The sequence below is a fragment of the Gouania willdenowi genome, chromosome 4 (genome assembly GCF_900634775.1).
Source record: "Gouania willdenowi chromosome 4, fGouWil2.1, whole genome shotgun sequence".
NCBI lineage: Eukaryota > Metazoa > Chordata > Actinopteri > Blenniiformes > Gobiesocidae > Gouania > Gouania willdenowi.
Window position 1 is genome coordinate 10,570,621 of NC_041047.1, and position 17,927 is coordinate 10,588,547.

A 17,927-nucleotide genomic window follows, 5' to 3' on the forward strand; every position below is an offset into this window, starting at 1 on the left:
AAGAAGTGCTCCATTCACGGGAGATTAAAGGCATCCCATGGTTGCCATGGTAGCATAGACTTTTTACGTTTTAAAGTGACTTCCTTGTTCAGCTGGAAGGCATATGGGGAGTGAGTGTTGATAATGCATCCTTGATAACAAATATGGCAAGATGTTTTAACATTTAATAAGTAGCAGTACCTGTATTTTGACATGTTGTAATTCCAAGTCCACATATCCCTAATATAATTTTGACTAGTTGCAATGTTAATTGTTGATATCTACAATTCTATTCCCCACAAGTAACAATGTTAAATGTTGATATCAGCAATTCATTTACACTCGTCATAATGTTAATTGTCGGTATCTACAATTGTTCTTCCTTTTCAGATATCTGAAATTCAATTCAGACTAGTCATAATTAAAATAGTGATATGTCCTCTTGGCATTGCAACTACATACGACTCTATAATATGCAAACGCTGACTGGCTGACATCTTCAAAATGGCGATGTCCTCATATAAAGGGATATTACAAGTCCAAAGACATTTCTGACTCAAATTAGTAAAAATTACTTATTATTCAGATTTAGAGCAATCATCTAAAGTGCATTCATGTGATGGTTTGGGTATTGTTTTAAAGGCAAACTGCGTAACTTTTGGCCACTAGGGGCGATAGACCTGTAGCTTTCACGTCAAGCGCCCCTTGTGGCCACAAGCGCCTCAGCACTGTCGCGAAAATCAACAATCAGTCAGTCGGGCCAGCCTCCTTTGTGTATGCAGACAGTAGTTGACCTCGGGATAAGGATTAAGGGCTGGGTCAGTCGGGCTGGGGTGCGAAGCGGGGCTGGAGGAGCAGCCTCCCCCCCTACTCCTTGGCCTCGCCGGGGCCGAAGCGGACGGGGGACGGGCAACCCGGCGTGCACGGGGTGGTGTCTTTTTAGCCTCCTCAGAAGCAGTTTTAAACTTTTGGCTTGCCTCGGCCCTGACCAGGAGTCAAACAGGCGAAAAATTACTATTATTATTATTATTATTATTATTATTACTATTATTATTATCTTGTTATTTTTATTTAGTTTGCACATATTAGTCTAACTACTCTTATATTTATGTTTATACTTCTTTTTTAATTTATTTTTCTTTATTTTATTTATTTTTCTTTATTCTAGTTGATTGTTATTATTTAATGTTACACTACCTGAGAGAGCACAGGTCACCAAAAGAAATTCCTCGTGTGTATTCATACACCCTTGGCCAATAAAGTTGATTCTGATTCTGATTCAGCCTTAGCCTGTGGTCACGTGACTGCCGTAAAGTGAAACGTTCTCCAGGTCACATGACCTGGTTAAAGACGGTCCGTCTCCTCCAAACTTTCATAGTCGGTATTTCAAGAGGGAAGCCCCTCTCGGAGCATTGATACTGTCAAACGCTGTATATTGTCCTGAGGAATCATTTAAAATAACTCATATGGGTAAATTCTTTAGGTCAAAAAGTCAGCGGTGTGTCTTTAAGTCACGTGGTTCTGGAGGCTAAAGCTGAACCTCTATAGCAGACAGTGGGTCTTTACAAACTAACATTTGGACTGTTATTTGAAGCCACAAACACACAAGGAGAACATGTAAACCCTTTAAGGTGCATCAGGCTCTGACATTCAAAGCTTGACCAATCACTGCTTTACACGAAACTAGGAAACATGACTGTTTTCCAAAGCTGTATTAATCTATTTTCTTTACCCACCGCTTCGCTGTCTGTATTACATCTATAATTAACTATTTTACAGGATTTTTTGTAATGTCATACACAACTACAAAGTTATTTGTTCATTTAAATCAAATTAAAAATATGAAACTTTTTAGATCCAATAGAAGTATTTACTTTAAACAAAGTCCACACCGGTTACTTGCTGATGTAATGTGCCTTTATCACTATGTGAGAACATTAGTTCATAATAAGACCCTACAGCTCCCTCTTCTGGTAATTACTCAGTAATGTAAGTATTTACAAGAATTTATAATTGTAAATTTATAAAAATTTACAATTCATTGTAAATAAAATAAATACATGTTTGTAATTTTTACAATTTATTGCAAAAATCGTGGTACATTTTTATTTTTGTATTTTTACCACAATCGCTCATGAAAAACCTAATAATGAATATGTTTAAGATGATAAAGCACAGTTGGTTAACAGATGAATATAACCTCCTCAAAGGAAACTTCTGGATTCTGTTGCGTTGGATCTTAAATATTCTGAATAAAAACAGTTGTTTTTTTTTTCGACCTCGGGTTCGCCTCAAATCTCTAGTAATTGATAAAAAATAAATAAAAATGTACTTTTAATTTTTTTATTATTATTTTAAAGATTAAAACAACACACAATCTTAAAAAAATTGTATTCTGTATTATCACTGTCAAATATAAATCTAGTTAATAATAATAAAATGCAGTATAGAAATAACTGAGCTGGCAAAACTTCTTACTAATACTGGCAGCTCTGTAATTCTAATACAGTATAAAAACTAATTATAGAAAAAACAATGTCTTTAGGACAACCAAAAATTCTTGATCTCAAAATAGGGTCACAATCCAAAAAGGGTTGGGACCCACTGCTTTAACAGAATAACAGTGATAACTTTTAAATATAGAAAAGAATAACTACTTGATGATCATGCAGAATTTATGATCAAGTAAATGCTGAAATAACAGTGTTTTTCCCCCATTGAGATCCACGGATGATTATTGAAATAAAAATGTGAAATTGCCATCCAGAATATTTTTGTCTGAATGTCAATAATTTAATTTACATTATATAGTTGTTACTTCAAACCCTAAATGAATCCAAATTAACAAAAGGCAACAAGGAGGAGGCATCACACCTTTCGCCTGAGCGTCACATGGATAGACACACACTAATGTTCGTACACATGAAAACATCTGTTTGTAGGTTGGAAATCTATCCTTTTGGGTTGTGATGAGGAAATTTTACAGAGAAAAAAAACAGGAACATTTTCACTGGGATGCCAGCGTCCATATCTTTTGTTACCTTCATGTGTGTTGGGCACAAGAAAAAAAGGCAACCAAAGACAAACAGTGTTACTTTTTAATAACAATAAAAACAGTCCAAATGATGCAGGGTTTTTTTTTTTTTTTTTTTTTTTTTTTTTTTTAAGTGAACGCAAGCACACATAATAGAAGGCCCGTAAAGGTACAATAACAACCTGTAGATACACAAAAGTGAACAAAACAAAAGCAAAATCCAGGTGCAACATAAAAATCAAATGGTATTGAAGTGTTTCACCTTTTCTCATTGGATCATCCGCGTAAATGCAACGGATTAGAAATACACTTTTTATACAACTTGGCTATAATAACTATGATGGTCCTGACGTTCAGCAGATAGCAGTACAGCTCAATGTGAAACTTCATCGTTTAATGAGGGAAAACATCGGTTAAAAATCAATTTTAAAAACGTCCCAAAAAAGTTTTAAAAGGAAACTAAAAACTGGAATAATCTTAAACATGAACTCGAACCCTCTTGTGAATAAAAATAAACACGATGGGTACATTCACTACTGTATTTGTTTTAGACATCAACAGAGGCCTCAAACCGTGCAAATACTCATAAACGGACTCAAACCTTCAAGTTTAAAGTGAACGTCTTCTTGGTTGGTCCACTGCGATGTTGTAGCTTTCTTATCATGTTATAAATCATGCGTGAAAAATCAGAACCCTGAAAACTCTTAATGGCTGTCTGCAACGTAAGGCCACTCCATTTAGGATGGAAGCCCCGCCCATGTTGGTCCAGGCTGGTCAAACACGCGCATCTTCATTCGGAAATGGGCTGAATCCTTATTAAAGGGGCTCGTTTGCCATTTATGACAACAAAAAAAAATCCTCCTGGGACGATGAATGTAGAAAAAGCAAAAAACGACCCTGAAGTAAAGCTGCTCCAGCTGTTTTCAGGGGTCAGTAGCGGGTCACGTCAGTAGTTCTGTGAAGTTCATCTGTAGCTGCAGAGCATCATTGAACTGGAAGTCACAAAAACACTAGTTGAATCAGGACTCTGTGGAAAAGGGGATGGCTGGAGTAGAGGTTTCTAACTGTTGTTCCAACGCTCAGTCGTTGAGATGAAAGTCACACAGCTCCTTGTAGATCCTCTTTCGGATGCGAGGCATGTCCTCCTGACTGAACAGCATCAGCTGCTTCAGAGACAGACGCCGGCAGTACTGAAACACACACATGCAGCGGATGTTTGGGCTTAACAAGGTTTTACGTTTTCCTCTGGTGACTTCTGTTGCTCCATTTAAACACAAAACATCACGTCTGCCCTCAAGCCTGATGCAGGAACGACACTGGAGACTAGTGCTGTGTGATATGGAGAACATTTTAAATCATGAGATAGGTAAGCTAGATTTATATCCTGATAATAACATATATCCCAATCCGGGTCAATTACATTTTTCAGTTAGAATTATGTTTTCAATTACCCATTGTTATGACAATTATTATATCAATTATCATACCATCAAATGTGTGTTCATGTGTACACTTTGTCAAGTGTTTATACACAATGACTGCATTATATCGTTGTGCTTTTGAACAGAGATGTTGCTCCTTTGCTGAGTCATGTTAGATTAGATTACCCGCAGTACAGACAGATGGTGCTGTATTCACAGTGCCAGCAACAAACAGTCTCTGCTCAAGGTCTCATACCAAAACTCTGATAAGCAGAGCTCTGTAACAGTGATTTTCCACTCTTTCCTCCCTTCACTCCCTCTTTACCTCTCATCTTAGGGTGGGGCTCATCTTATCTGTAAAAGTTGGTGCTCAGAAAACTTTCCGTTAGTTGCTGGCCGCCTTGCCCTCCTGCAGGATGTAACACCCTTTTTTTTGTACTCCTTTTCATTTAGTTTATAATAAATCCTTTTTTATAAAATCATCATGCTTTGACTGGACTTCATCATTCAACCAGAGCACAAATCATGTTCCCAAACAAGAACAACCGTAAATTTGCCGTGACACCATGTTTGATTATAATTCAATTACTATTTCAGTTACCAGTCTAATAAAAGTTAACCTTCCTTTTGTGCTAGCTTTCTGTTAGCACCTCTTATGAAAACAGGTTCTAAATAGCAGTAAAATACGCTAAAAACAAATACCTATCATCTAATTTCTTTCCTCTCTATTGGTTACCTTGTTATGCTTCATAATCAATGAAAATATGTTTTGAATTTTTTTTTTTTTTTTTTTTTTAAATGATAAAATGCGGGAAAGTTTAATATGAAACACGTTTTGTTAACTACATTTGTGAACTGTACATAGAACTGTAACATGGTTCTTGTTATAATTGACATATTTTATAGAATTTGCATGGAAATTACAATGTCAATTACCTGAACTAAATTACAATCTAATTATGATTACGACAGCAACAGATTCTTAAAATTACAAATATAATTAGGCCATGATTGTAATTATCAATTATGCAATTACAATTATAATTGACCCCAGCCCTAATCCCAAAATAGTATTTCTTCCTTAGAATTACATTAAATTAATGGGAACGCCTGATTTTGCAGCAGCTTTTTCTAAATATTGTTTCTAAAGTTGTGACTAAGGCTACTTATTATTTTATAATAAGGCTTTATTATTTTCTATAACTTTGCAAAAACTGGTCAATCCCCCCCCCTCGGAGCCAAAAAAAATACCTTCTCAATGAAGACAATACAGTGTATAGAATTCTATACATAATTTTATGAGTTAAAATTCCGAGTCAAATTCCCTGTGCTGTTTTTTAAAACGGCAAAATAAACTTTTCTGATTCTTGCATGGAAAGTTGATGGTCTCTAGATGTTGCAGGAGGTGAAGTAGGAAGGTGGCAGAGTCATTGCACAATGTTTTATTTGAAGTGAATGTCATTAATCATCAATACCCTCTGTAAGAAATAACAATTCATTATAATTAATATTTATTTTAAAGCTATAGGGAGCCCTTGCAAAAGAGCCACATGAGGCTCCAGAGCCGCAGGTTGCAGACCCCTGTTAAATTTAAACCGTACCTGTAGTGAATTATACTTGCAAGCTCTTAGATTAGCCTGCTTCATGATAATTTAGCAAAAGAGTGGGACCAAGACCACACACATTAAATTAGCAATATAAGCGATAGAGGGTTACATCGTACGGTAGATGTTGGAGAATCTGCTCTACTTTATTATCCAGCCATTATTACACAACATATTTAGAGCAAAGACGGAAAGAGAAGAAGGCGATGAAAAACATCTTACCTCCAGAACAAACACTCCACAGTCACTGTCATTTTTCTGCTGAGGAATACCCTGAAGAGTCAGAAACACAATTCTATTATCTCTGACACAAAGTAAGAGGGGCAGTTTTTGTTTCAAACAAAAAGTCCACCAAGCAGGTTAGCCAGGTGAATTCAGTTCATATCCCACCCTAGACACACCCACATTCTACCATAAAAGGTCAATGCAAAGATCTCTGCTGTAATCTGTGTGAAATGTGGCAGTGAGGAAAGAGCACTGACGGAGTGTGTGTGCTTCAGGTGAGGACCATGGCACACCTCAGCCCACACTTTCCCAGTATATAGAGAGCGTACGAGCACACCGTGTCTGCACTTTGGGGGCTGGTTAAGCTGCAGCATGTCTGCACTGTGTTCCACCACCGCTGTGCGTCACGATACCACCGTGCACCAAGTTTGTCCAATTGTATATCGCTTGAAAGAATGCTTTGCACTCAGTAGATTATTTAACATGTCTCAATAGCTGCGTTTCCATTACCCTTGGAAATGCGCAAAATCTAAATACTACACTAAAAACTAGAAATGGAAACACCTGAGTTAAAAAAAATAAACAACTCAAATACCACTAAAAAGTATTTTTCGCTTTCATGAGGAGGTTTTTCAGACATTTTGATTTTAAAATTTATCACAACAGCGCTATGGAATTTTTCATTCCTCGCAATTACACGTCACAGAACGTCACATGACCACTTCTCTCTGAGAAAACATGGTGCGGTACGTGTAGACAGAAAAGGAGACATTTCTTAGCATTATACTTTAAAATGATTACTGCCACATTAGACAGCAAACAACAGGGATACAGAGTGTTATAAGGAGGTCTGGAGCATCAATATTCCTGCAGCAAAGTCTCGCGGGATGAGATCAGGGTGACTACAGGTAGAAACAAGTTATATTTAAGTATTTTAAGACCTTTTTAACACCACCTTAAGGAAAAGTTAAAACCAAACTCACGATGGAAATACAAACCAAAGGGAAAATACATTATTTTACAATTAAAAGCACTGATGTCACTTAATCATGTACAATAAGGAAACATGAAAATAATAAGTTGTCCAAGAACTTTCTTCAAATGTGTTTATTAATGTGGAAAGAAAACAAAAATATCAACATTTAGGAATGGGCGATATGGGAAAAATCTCAAGATTTTTTTTCATTCAGATCATTTAGACTATTTTAAAGTTATTTACCAATAAAACAAACCTATTCACCTACTTAAAGCCATCACCCTAAAACAAAAAAAAGGGATAAAAGATCATTTAAGTCAGAGTTAGCTACAGAAGAGAAATACATGCAGCACGTCTCTCAGTGTTTAACACTCAGAACTTATAGAGTTTAACAGAGAACAGTGGGACACCTGCACTGAACTGTAGCGAGCGTACTTTCTGCGGTGATTGAGCTCTGATTACCGTAATTCTTTGGTCTGTCTGTAGTACAAACATGAGCCTGACTTGTAAATGGTGTGATTTGCCAGAGAAAAAAATTCTCTGGATGTGCTGTGTAAGAGCCACAGACATATGGCGAGATGAAAAAGGATGAGAAGAGTGTTCAGTCTGTGCTCACCAGAAATTCTCGTGGTGACGTGACTAAAGCACATTTAGGACCTATCTGATCAGAATTTAAGACGATACTTTTTAAGGCCTTTTATTTATAAAAAAATATTTAAGACTTTTTAAGGACCCGCAGACACCCTGGAGATTTCACGGGAGTTGCGGGGCTCCTTCGATGGAAATACATTCAATGCTCAATTATACTTTGTCGGCATTTAGAAATATGGCTTTTATTTTGCAAAAAACTGCAAAAGAAACCCAGCTAAAGACGGCCTAAGGTAGTGGTTTCCAAACTGGGGTTGGACGGTGAAGTCTAACGTTCTAACTGATGTCGTCATCACCGTAGACCTGGTATGGGGACCAATGTTCCAATGTTCTAATTGATGACATCATCACTGTAGAGCTAGGACAGATGACAGCATCACTGAAGATTGGAACATAGTGATGACATTATCACTGTGGAGAGCGAGGACTGTCACTCAGCCTGTCAATACCTCTTATCACTGCTTTTAAGAGGTGTCCTAGCTCTACAATGAGGCGTGGGGGTGGGGCTTCCAAACAAATCCGACGGTGCACACCATTGGACCAAGCAGCAGCCATGTTGAAATTCTCAGCTCTGTCTGTCCCTGAACCGCAGATATATTTGAGCCACACACACACACACACGCACACACACCCCCTGTAGAGCTGGTAGGACCAATGTTCCAATGTTCTAATTGATGACATCATCATTGTAGAGCTATAGCTGACGACGCCATCACTGAGGATTGGAATATAGGGATGACATCATCACTGTGGAGAACTAGGACTATCACCGAGTCTGTCAACACCTCTTATCACTGCTTTTAAGAGGTGTCCTAGCTCTACAGAGAGGCATGGGGGTGGGGCTTCCAAACAAATCTGACGTTGCACATCATTGAACCAAGCAGCAGCCATGTTGAAAGTCTCAGCTCTGTCTGTCCCTGAACCGCAGAGATATTTGAGACACAGACACGCAGACAGAGATTCCTTGCTTTATAAATAGAAGATTGTGATTTAATGTCATATTCTTTGTCTTACTGCTAGAGAATCGCAAGTGTTTAGAGGACCCACTGTGATTTCAGTGAGCTGATGGAAATCAACTTTATCTTACCTTATGAATAATGATCTTCCAACCCTTCTGGAAAGCTGCCAGTTTCTTCTCTCTGGCTTCTGACTGGAGGTATCTCATGATGTTCTGTTCGTGGGAGCAATCGCAGTGAAAATAAATAACAGTTACACTGAAATGATGGTTCAGAGTAAACATTATTCCACTGCTTTTCTGAAAAGACTCACTAATATACACAACAATGTATGAAAACTGCTGTAGTTTGTGTTTTAGTGCAAAATCATCACAATGAAAAGGAGACTGTAAACTACTGAACTAAACTACTAGGGCAAACACTATATTGTGCAATATTAGATAACCACTTAGTGTTCTGTAGAACTCTGTTCAACTTGTTATTGGCAGTCTGGACAATGATAGATATTTATTTTTGGGGACAGAACCACTGATTTCCCCTTAAATCACATCCTGGGTTTGTGACCCCTCGACAGGCAGCGTGTGAACACTCACGTCTGTGGTGTGTCTGAAGACGATGCCTTGGCTGTCATAGTAGTTGATGGTTTTGGTTGCCATGGAAACAGTCACAAGAGACCAATGGATCTCCAAATGGATGGGAATAAGCAGCAGCCACTTGGAGAACAGATCGATCTACAAGAGTCGATGAGATAACAAAATTCATTTAAAGGAACATAGGACAGGATCTAGAAATCAGACTCCATAGTGACACCACACTATGGCAAGTGCAGCCATCAGCCAAGCCACCACAGGGGCATGCATCAATTGTCTATCACTGGAGCACAGCTGATACTAGAGGATGGATACCCGACCGAACCCTGACGGGGCGGGTTCGGACAGATATTTAGAACTGTTGGTCGGGTTCGGTCACATAGTGTCGTTTGCGCGCAGCGTTCTTCCATTCCTGCTGCCGCAGCCACAGCTGATGTAGCCCTGTAGAATGCAGCTTTAACCACAACAGTGATAGCAGGATCCACTGGTCAGGGGAAATGGAGCCGAGAAAGGCAATTATAAAGGAATATACGCCACTGAAACATCCCTTTTCTGCACAATAACACAGATTATCCTTATCTTTGATACATAAATTATGTAAATAGATCCGATGGGTCTCTTGAGTGCACCTGTTTGCTTCAGTGTCACTTGTTCCCTGTGCATTGATCTGTTGTTGACGTCAACAGTTGTCTGTTAATAAAATGGGTGCTTACGACTAAACAATCGTAAATACGTAATTTCTTTTTTTAAAAAAATTAGGTTTTCACTGTTGGGTCGGACTTGGACGAGAAAGTGCCGCCCGATCCGCACCCCATGCTTCTGCATGCATCTGTGGAACCAAACAGTAATTTAGTCCACCGTGTATGTCTACTTTCAGTCTCCAAACCATCTTCTTCTCATTCTTTTTTATTTACGGGGTATTGGGACGCCTCTCCAAGCCGTCAAAAACGTGTCACCATCAGCGTCATTTGGCTTCATGCAGAACTACCCGTGGACATCGGCCACAAAACAGCAGTACAAAATTTATCACACAAACTGTTTATGACAATAGGGAGAAATGTGTGTGGGCTCATTCTCCGGTTTTGAGCGTTTCGTCAACCATTAGCATTTTAAGACTTAAAATGAATGTTTCATTTTTCAAAAATTCTGCCATATGCTCCTTTAACAATGACGAAGCACATAAATTGAAATTTCCACCTTAAGCAGTATCGAAAAACATTATATTGTTTTTTACAATACATGTTTATTTTATCACTTATTGTAAGAGATCTCCTTCCTGTGCTTCAGCTGATTGCGCAACAAACCACGGTACACAACCTACTCACATGTGCTGTCCCTCATGAGAGGAAAATAAACAAAAGTTGCAAAACATTGTAAAGGTACAGTAGTTGTTGGTAAAAACACCTGTGTGACATTTTGCATCAATTACTTTGACTTAGAATCATCTTTCTGATGAGACTTTGTTGAGAAATATTGAGATTTATATACAGTACGTACAATAAATACGGAGATAAGATTTTTTTTATTCATATTGCCCATCCCTCAACCAGATGTGCCTGATAAGTAAATACTGATAGTAGTAAATAACAGTAGGAAGGGTGTGACCTTACTTTTTTCGTCCACCTCTTCACACCTTCATACCCTTTGGCGACCAGCTGCTTGTAGAAAAAGCTGTTGAAAAAATGAACCTAGGACACAAATATAACAGCACGATAGTAATACATGTAATTATTAATTCACAAAACAGGAACTTACATTTCAGTTTCAGATCTCTTAACAGTGACAACAGCAAACAATACATTTGAAATACAAAAAAATGTAAACCACAGAACAAAAGCAGCTGAGAAATACCTTGTGCTCTGTTGCCTCCATGATAAGTTCTCCATACATGTTTATTATCTAAACACAAAGTGAAAAAAAGGATTAGAGGAAAATTAATACATTTAAATGCATCTTTAAAATCACTTCACACCAAAGACATGTTGACTAATAAGTCAATAATAGAATTGGGCAAAATAAACTTCATTTTACAGTACTCTAGTGACTACACCTATGACTTAGGATATCCTATTAGCAACCAACGACACAAGGTTGGCTTTTGTTTATTAACGCAGTGACAGACCATTGTCAATTATAACTGACAGCAAATTGCATAATGACCTTTTGACTTTATAATGTTCTAGTGTAAACTACACCAACAGAGTGGTCATAAATACGTATCTGTTAAAAACACACACGAGACATCAACTCGCTCTCTATTCATTGCAGTATTTTCTACATTTGAATTGTAATTTGCAGTTCAAATTACTTTCCAGGAAGTGCTTCATGAAATCAGTAGGAGTGCATTATCACTAAAATAACAAATACATGTTGAATTGTTAAAGAACACCTCAATGCTGTTTGTCAGGAAAACCACCTCCGTGACATAAAAAGGAGGCGACAATCCTATTGTGCCAAATACAGAAGATAAAATATAACAATAAAAAAAAGTTTAATCTTTTGCAAAAGATGGAGATAATACAACTTGAGATTCATCATCTCAGTGAATAACACAGATCCTGTTTCTGCCCTAAATAATTTGGGAGGAGTAAAAAAGGGCATTGAGGGCTTCTGCTCCCAGTCTACAATAACGTCAGCTAGTTTTGACCAGTTCTCAAAGTTAAAGAAAGAAATTCACTCAGATAAAAACTTGGTTGCACATTCCCAAGCACAGTACAGGTTTATACAATACAAGGACACTGTTACAGGTTTACTTTGGAAAAAAACACATCCACATCATCTCATCTACAAAAAAATGATTGGTTAATGTTTTGTGTTACTGGTTCAGCCCTAAACAAAGTACTGTTACCTCAGTGATATGGCCTCAGTTTGGCCCTCACTCCTTTACCTGATCATTGAGCCAGTTTTGCTCTTCAAGTGTGCCAAGGTCCTCCAGGCTGAGTGTGTGTTTGTTGTACGCAACCATGAAGCCGGCGACTGGAGCAGAGGCCAGCCCCGCTGTGTACCGTTTGATCTCCCCTTTGATGTCCAACCTGACAAAAGACAAACAAAGAACAGAACGAGATCAAAGGCATTGCAACAACAAAGAATTACAAAATTCCAATGTGTTAAAAGACTGTCATGAGTCTTGTAACACTATCATGTAAAATATAACTAAATAATAAGTGTGCACTACTGTGTACAGTTTTCCTGATACCAGGTATCTCACTCCAAGAACTGAGGAAGTCCTAAAATGTCCACCGTAGTGCACAGTGCACTGGAAGCTCAGCTGGTGATTCTGGAGGTTTGTGTTTGAGTGTGTACCCACTTGTCACTGAGGTCTCTGTTGCCTTTAGTTTTAAGATGGTCCACGACATCCGTCTCAGTGAGAGGACTAAAACTGCCATATTTCAAGTAGAAGCTCTCCAGGAAGTCTGAAACAAATGCAGATACCAAATAGCATTCATTCATCAGCTACGTTCTTTATATGATCATTTGATATCGCTCTGACTTGATGATCTTTTAGTGAAAGATACAAAGATTAGTGACCTTGAAGCGACTACAAACAAAAAAAAAAAAAAACACATGGCTGTGATCAAAGGTGAAAGTAATGAATAACAAGTACTCACGTTACTGTAATTGAGTTGCTTTTAGTGGTAGTTGTACTTTTTTGAGTATATTTCTAAATCAGTCATTTTACTTGTACTTAAGTATGTTTTAAAACAAGTAATCTGGTATATTTCTACACCCAACCATTACTGAGTAAATTATTATTTTTTGTTTTAAAATGATCAACAGACATTGTGAAACTACAAAAAATGAAATGACAAAAATCAAATGCATCACATCATAGCCGACCAACCAGATTAAACACAATGCATGGCGCCAAAACAGCATTGAATGCTGGTTATTTTCTGTTTTAGAGTTCAAATAAATTTAGCTATACTTAGAGCCTGAGATATTTTTTTTTTTTTTAACTAAATTCAATGGTGCCATTTTATTTTAAAAAGAATTGTACATTTTGACAAACCTTTTATTTTATACAGATGCCTTTGAGGAAAATAAATTAAGTTCCAATTGTGCAAGATTTGGTCTCTTCTCTTTTAAGTTTATACATGAGATGTTTACTGTATTCAATGGCAAGATTACCAAAAATAAAGGTGAGGGGGTGAAAGTAACTAGTAACTTTTATTTTCAGTGCAATTTAAATGAGCTAATTTTTACTTGTACTTGAGTATTTTATGTATGACTTACTTAAGAACAATTTCAATCAATAACAGTACTTCTACTTGAGTAGGATATATCAGTACTCTTTACACCTATGGCTGTGATAATATTTTATGGACATTGTACATGTTTAATGGTGATATTGAAGCTTCAAAGTTGAGTGGAAATACATAATTCCCTGGATCAGAGGAGGATTTATTAATTATTAGTGAACATCTTCATCACATCTCACCGTGAATCAATCCCGTGAGCTCCTCCTCACTGTCCTCATCCTGCATCTTTCCATCCATCTCTGCGTCCTCGCTCTCGTTCCGCTCCCAGGTGCCGGAAACACAGTACAGCCTGTGGTCTGATAAGGCCAGGTGGTGCTGGGTGCAAGACACTGAGATGGACCAGAGCGGACGGGAGGAATCCTGAGCTGGAAGAAGAGTTTCCACCTCCATCCGGTTGTGGTCGTTTCCGTTGGAAAGTGTGACTGCCAGAGGAACCTGCTCGGCCCTGTCAGCAGTGTGCTCCACCTCCATGGAGGAGTCCACAGCTCCATTTCCCTGTTCCATCACTATTATGGTATTGTCCTGCAGCTCCTCCTCAGTGTCTGAGAGGTTCACCGTTTCTCCGTTTCCAAAGGAGCATTTCACTGAGCTCTGGTCCGACTGGACTTTCTGTTGAACGTTCTCAGCGTCTTGGTTTCCCGCCGACGGCGTCAGAGCCGAGCCGTTGGATTTTAATATGACCACGACTCCTCTTTCTGCTATTTTTAATTTACCTTTAATGTTTGGTTTGTCTGAGGCTACCACCATCCCCCTCGCTACTTTTTGTCCTCGACATCCCTTCGCAGGCACGCCACCGCCTGGTGTTTCTGGTAACAACTTCTCCAGGTCCTGTAATTCTCCTCCTGCAGAGCTTTCTGCTGGCCTATCCTTTTTTTTCCGTCCACGCCTTTTCTCTGAAACAGCACATATTAGTCCATCCTGTGAGGGAACAGGAAGTGTGACAGAGGTTTGTGACTGAGCACCAGGCCCAGATGTTTGCATCTTCTCATACGCCTCATCTCCTTCTGCCTCATTCAAGCTCTGATTGGTCAAATTTAACTCTTTAATTTGGGTATGCTGGCCACCTTTTCTTTTTGGAGTCTCTTCGTGTAGATCCCTCCCTCTTCCCCTACCACGGCCTCTCCCCCTCCCTCTATCAGCGGGTTTAGCATTGTGTCCTGCACTGTTGGGGCCACAGCAGTCACAGGCTTTAGGCGTCCTCTTTCTGCCTGATGTACGGCCATTGATCAGGCCCCGAGCAAGGTCGGGGGTCTTTGCAGAAGAGTGAGCCGATGCACAGTCTGGGAGGGTACTTTTTCTCACGGGTGTAACAATGGTTGGTTTTGTGAGGACTTTGGTGGAGATCGGGGTGCGGTCCTGATCAGCAGGTCCCCCAGAAGAAAGCTGGAGCGGTGGCGCTGTGGCAGGAATAGTTAAATGAGGCGATGCCGATGGTGTGGTTTTCATCAGGGTAGCAGAGCCGCTGTGAACCATGACGTCCTCCTTTGGCTCCTCATCCCCATCCCTCACACCCACATCATCTGCACTCCTGTTCTTTCCTCTCCTTTAGTCACAGTGATTGGAAACTTTAACTTTTGATTTCTTTATTCTTCTGTCATCACTGGCCCTTCAGGTATATTTTGATCTCTTCCACCGGTCACATAGGCTTTACAGCGAGCAGACTAAAGCATGTCAGGATACGAGTATTCCTATGTGATCAAAACAAGATAAAAGAGGAAAAACAAGACATTTTCACCTTAAACATAAGAATATTCTACAACTGAATAAAGTAAATGCAAAAATAAATTTGAAAACTCAAATTACCTTAATATAACAATATTATATCAAAGATTTTTGATGCATGTCTGAATAACCTGATACTCAGTTTTAGTTCTTTTGAGCTAATATAAGACCGACACCAGTATCGGATCAGGACACCCTTAATATGTGAATTAGCTCAAAATTTTAATTGCTCTTTTGAAATTATTTTTGTCATTTAATAATTCTTGACTTGTAATATTGTTAAATATTGTTAATTATTAAAAAAAAAAGAGAGAGATTTGTGTTAATTGAGGGTCGTTCTATTCTTTAAACTAAAGATATGATTGTCCGATAAATACTTGCCTTAAAATGTAATACCGGTTGACATCGGTATCAATTTTTATGTTGTTGTGTGTGACATTTCAAAAATAAATATGATTTTTTTTTTTTATTACTTAAGTTTTCTTATAGTGTCACAATTAAAGTAGGGTTAACATGTTAAATCTATGAAGAGATATATAATGTTACCTGAAATTAGGGGGTCTATGTACTACTGTATATATCGGTAACGGTCAATACTGAAACTCAAAATTAAGCGTTGGACAACATCGGCATTTTGGATACATAAAGCTAACATTGAACATTTCTACTTTAAACCCTTCTTAAGTCATTTTTGTTTTGTGGCAGAGCTGGTGAAAGGATCCACAGCTGACATTAAAAAAAAACTGAAATAGTCTACATGACTTAGTAATATATAAATTTTAAATGGTGATAAGCAGTGTATGCCGCAGCCCTATTTCAAAGATAACTTCTGATTTACACATTTAACAGTTTTTCCAATACTACCGTCAGTCTCTGTCAAGGTAATAGCATAGTAAAGACTGGTTATCTGTGATGTGACTAAAGAACACACTGTTTTATATTCATCCTCGTTTCCAGACTCAATCATCTGAAAGCGCATCAGCAAATAAGTCATGCATTTCCACGCAAATAGTTGTGTTCGGTGTCGAACACATTAACCACACACGCACGAATTCTAAGCAAACTATAGCTCAGAAAATGTGAAATGTGGCCTTTTGCAAGTTAAGTGAACGTCACTGATTCTAACACATGAAGCTTAGTGAGCTAACTGTCATTAAAATACAGATACAATTATTACAACAACACAGCGACAACACACATTTCCTCCATTTTCGTGGGGAATTTGGAGGCGTCTGAAGACAAAGCCGCCGCTGAAACTTGTACCCAAAAAAACGTGAGTTAATAAAACCAAACCCCGCATATAAGTATTTAAATAAAAAAGGAAAGTTTGATACCTTGACGACGAATTAGCAAACTCTGCTCGCTCTGGCCACAATTTGAACAAACAATCAAATCCACGGTCGCTGACTGATTGCGTCATGGCGTCGGGCACCGTCAGCCTCCGCAGATTTTTTTTTTTTCTTTCTTTTTTTTCCACTTCTCTTTATTTAAACAAAATAACATTTTTTTTTTTTTTAATGGAAGCCCATTTCTGACAGTAAAAAACAAAGCATAATTAGGAAAAGTGAAATTATTAAAAAAAAAAAAAAAAAAAACCTCAAGTCATATTTATGAGATACTAAGTCATTATTATGAGATAATGACTAAATATCTAATAATGGCTGAATATTTTTGAATTTATTTTCATTGACAAGTTAAAAAACAATACAATCACTCATAGCAGTACAAACAATGGCATTCCACAAGACACAAATCAAGAACAAACCAAAAAAACTAAGTCAGAAAAAAACAAAACATAAAAATCAAGGCATACTTTCCACCCCAGATACCATAGTCACAAATTAAATATATGTACGGCTCACATGACAAAGACAACAACACACCACCAACACAAGGACACATCTCCACACAATACCAAGAAGAATACTTCATATTCTCATACAGCCTAGGTTCCCAAAGTGGGGTACGTCCAGTGATATGCAAATTATCATAGGGGGTACATGAATAAAAAATGGAAATGGGAAAACTAGAATATAAATAATAGGATTGTCCCGATACAACTTTTTCACTTCCGATATTTCAGCCTTGAGTATATTGATACAATACAATACCAGCACGAATCATACATACTTTTATTACTATAAAATCCGATATTCATTTTCTGGCTAATATCGGACCAATATCAATATTGGATCGGGGCACCCCTAATAAATAGAGCAGCAGTCAGGAGCAAGTGTCGAGCCAAACTTCGAAGGTAATGGAATCAATTTTATTTTGTTGTTGTTTTTACTTTATATCCTGACGTCACATCCTTCTGAAGGGGGAGGGAATCTCAGAGTGGAGACAGTGGAGGTCTGCAGCTGGACTGTCTTTACACAAGACCACCTGATAGTCCTGAGAAACTGATGGTCTCTGATTTAGACCATTGTAATGGCAAAAACTAACCACTTGGTGGTAGTAGTAACACTTACACAGAAATGTGATTATCTGCTCCGAGAGCCATTCAGGACTGC

General features: G+C 38.1%; 1 protein-coding gene across 1 annotated transcript; it reads right to left on the reverse strand.

Moving 5' to 3' along the window:
* Window positions 1-2,973: 2,973 nt before the first annotated feature.
* Window positions 2,974-16,853, reverse strand: LOC114462626 (uncharacterized). The gene is made up of 10 exons (XM_028445615.1): window positions 16,749-16,853; window positions 13,872-15,380; window positions 12,741-12,846; window positions 12,321-12,465; window positions 11,285-11,332; window positions 11,044-11,121; window positions 9,437-9,574; window positions 8,975-9,058; window positions 6,261-6,311; window positions 2,974-4,203 (listed from the first exon to the last, which is right to left on the reverse strand). Exons 2-10 carry the CDS (start codon window positions 15,163-15,165, stop codon window positions 4,093-4,095), a joined length of 2,055 nt encoding a protein of 684 aa, XP_028301416.1. The 5' UTR covers window positions 15,166-15,380; window positions 16,749-16,853; the 3' UTR covers window positions 2,974-4,092.
* Window positions 16,854-17,927: the final 1,074 nt, after the last annotated feature.

Excerpts from the sequence above, each read along its gene's own strand:
- LOC114462626 (XM_028445615.1), bottom strand. The coding sequence starts at position 15,165 with ATGGTTCACAGCGGCTCTGCTACCCTGATGAAAACCACACCATCGGCA. Across the intron at positions 12,466-12,740 it reads AACAGAGACCTCAGTGACAA|GTTGGACATCAAAGGGGAGA; the intron begins GTGGGTACACAC and ends GTCTTTTGTCAG. Across the intron at positions 9,575-11,043 it reads TGAAGAGGTGGACGAAAAAA|ATCGATCTGTTCTCCAAGTG; the intron begins GTAAGGTCACAC and ends CGACTCTTGTAG.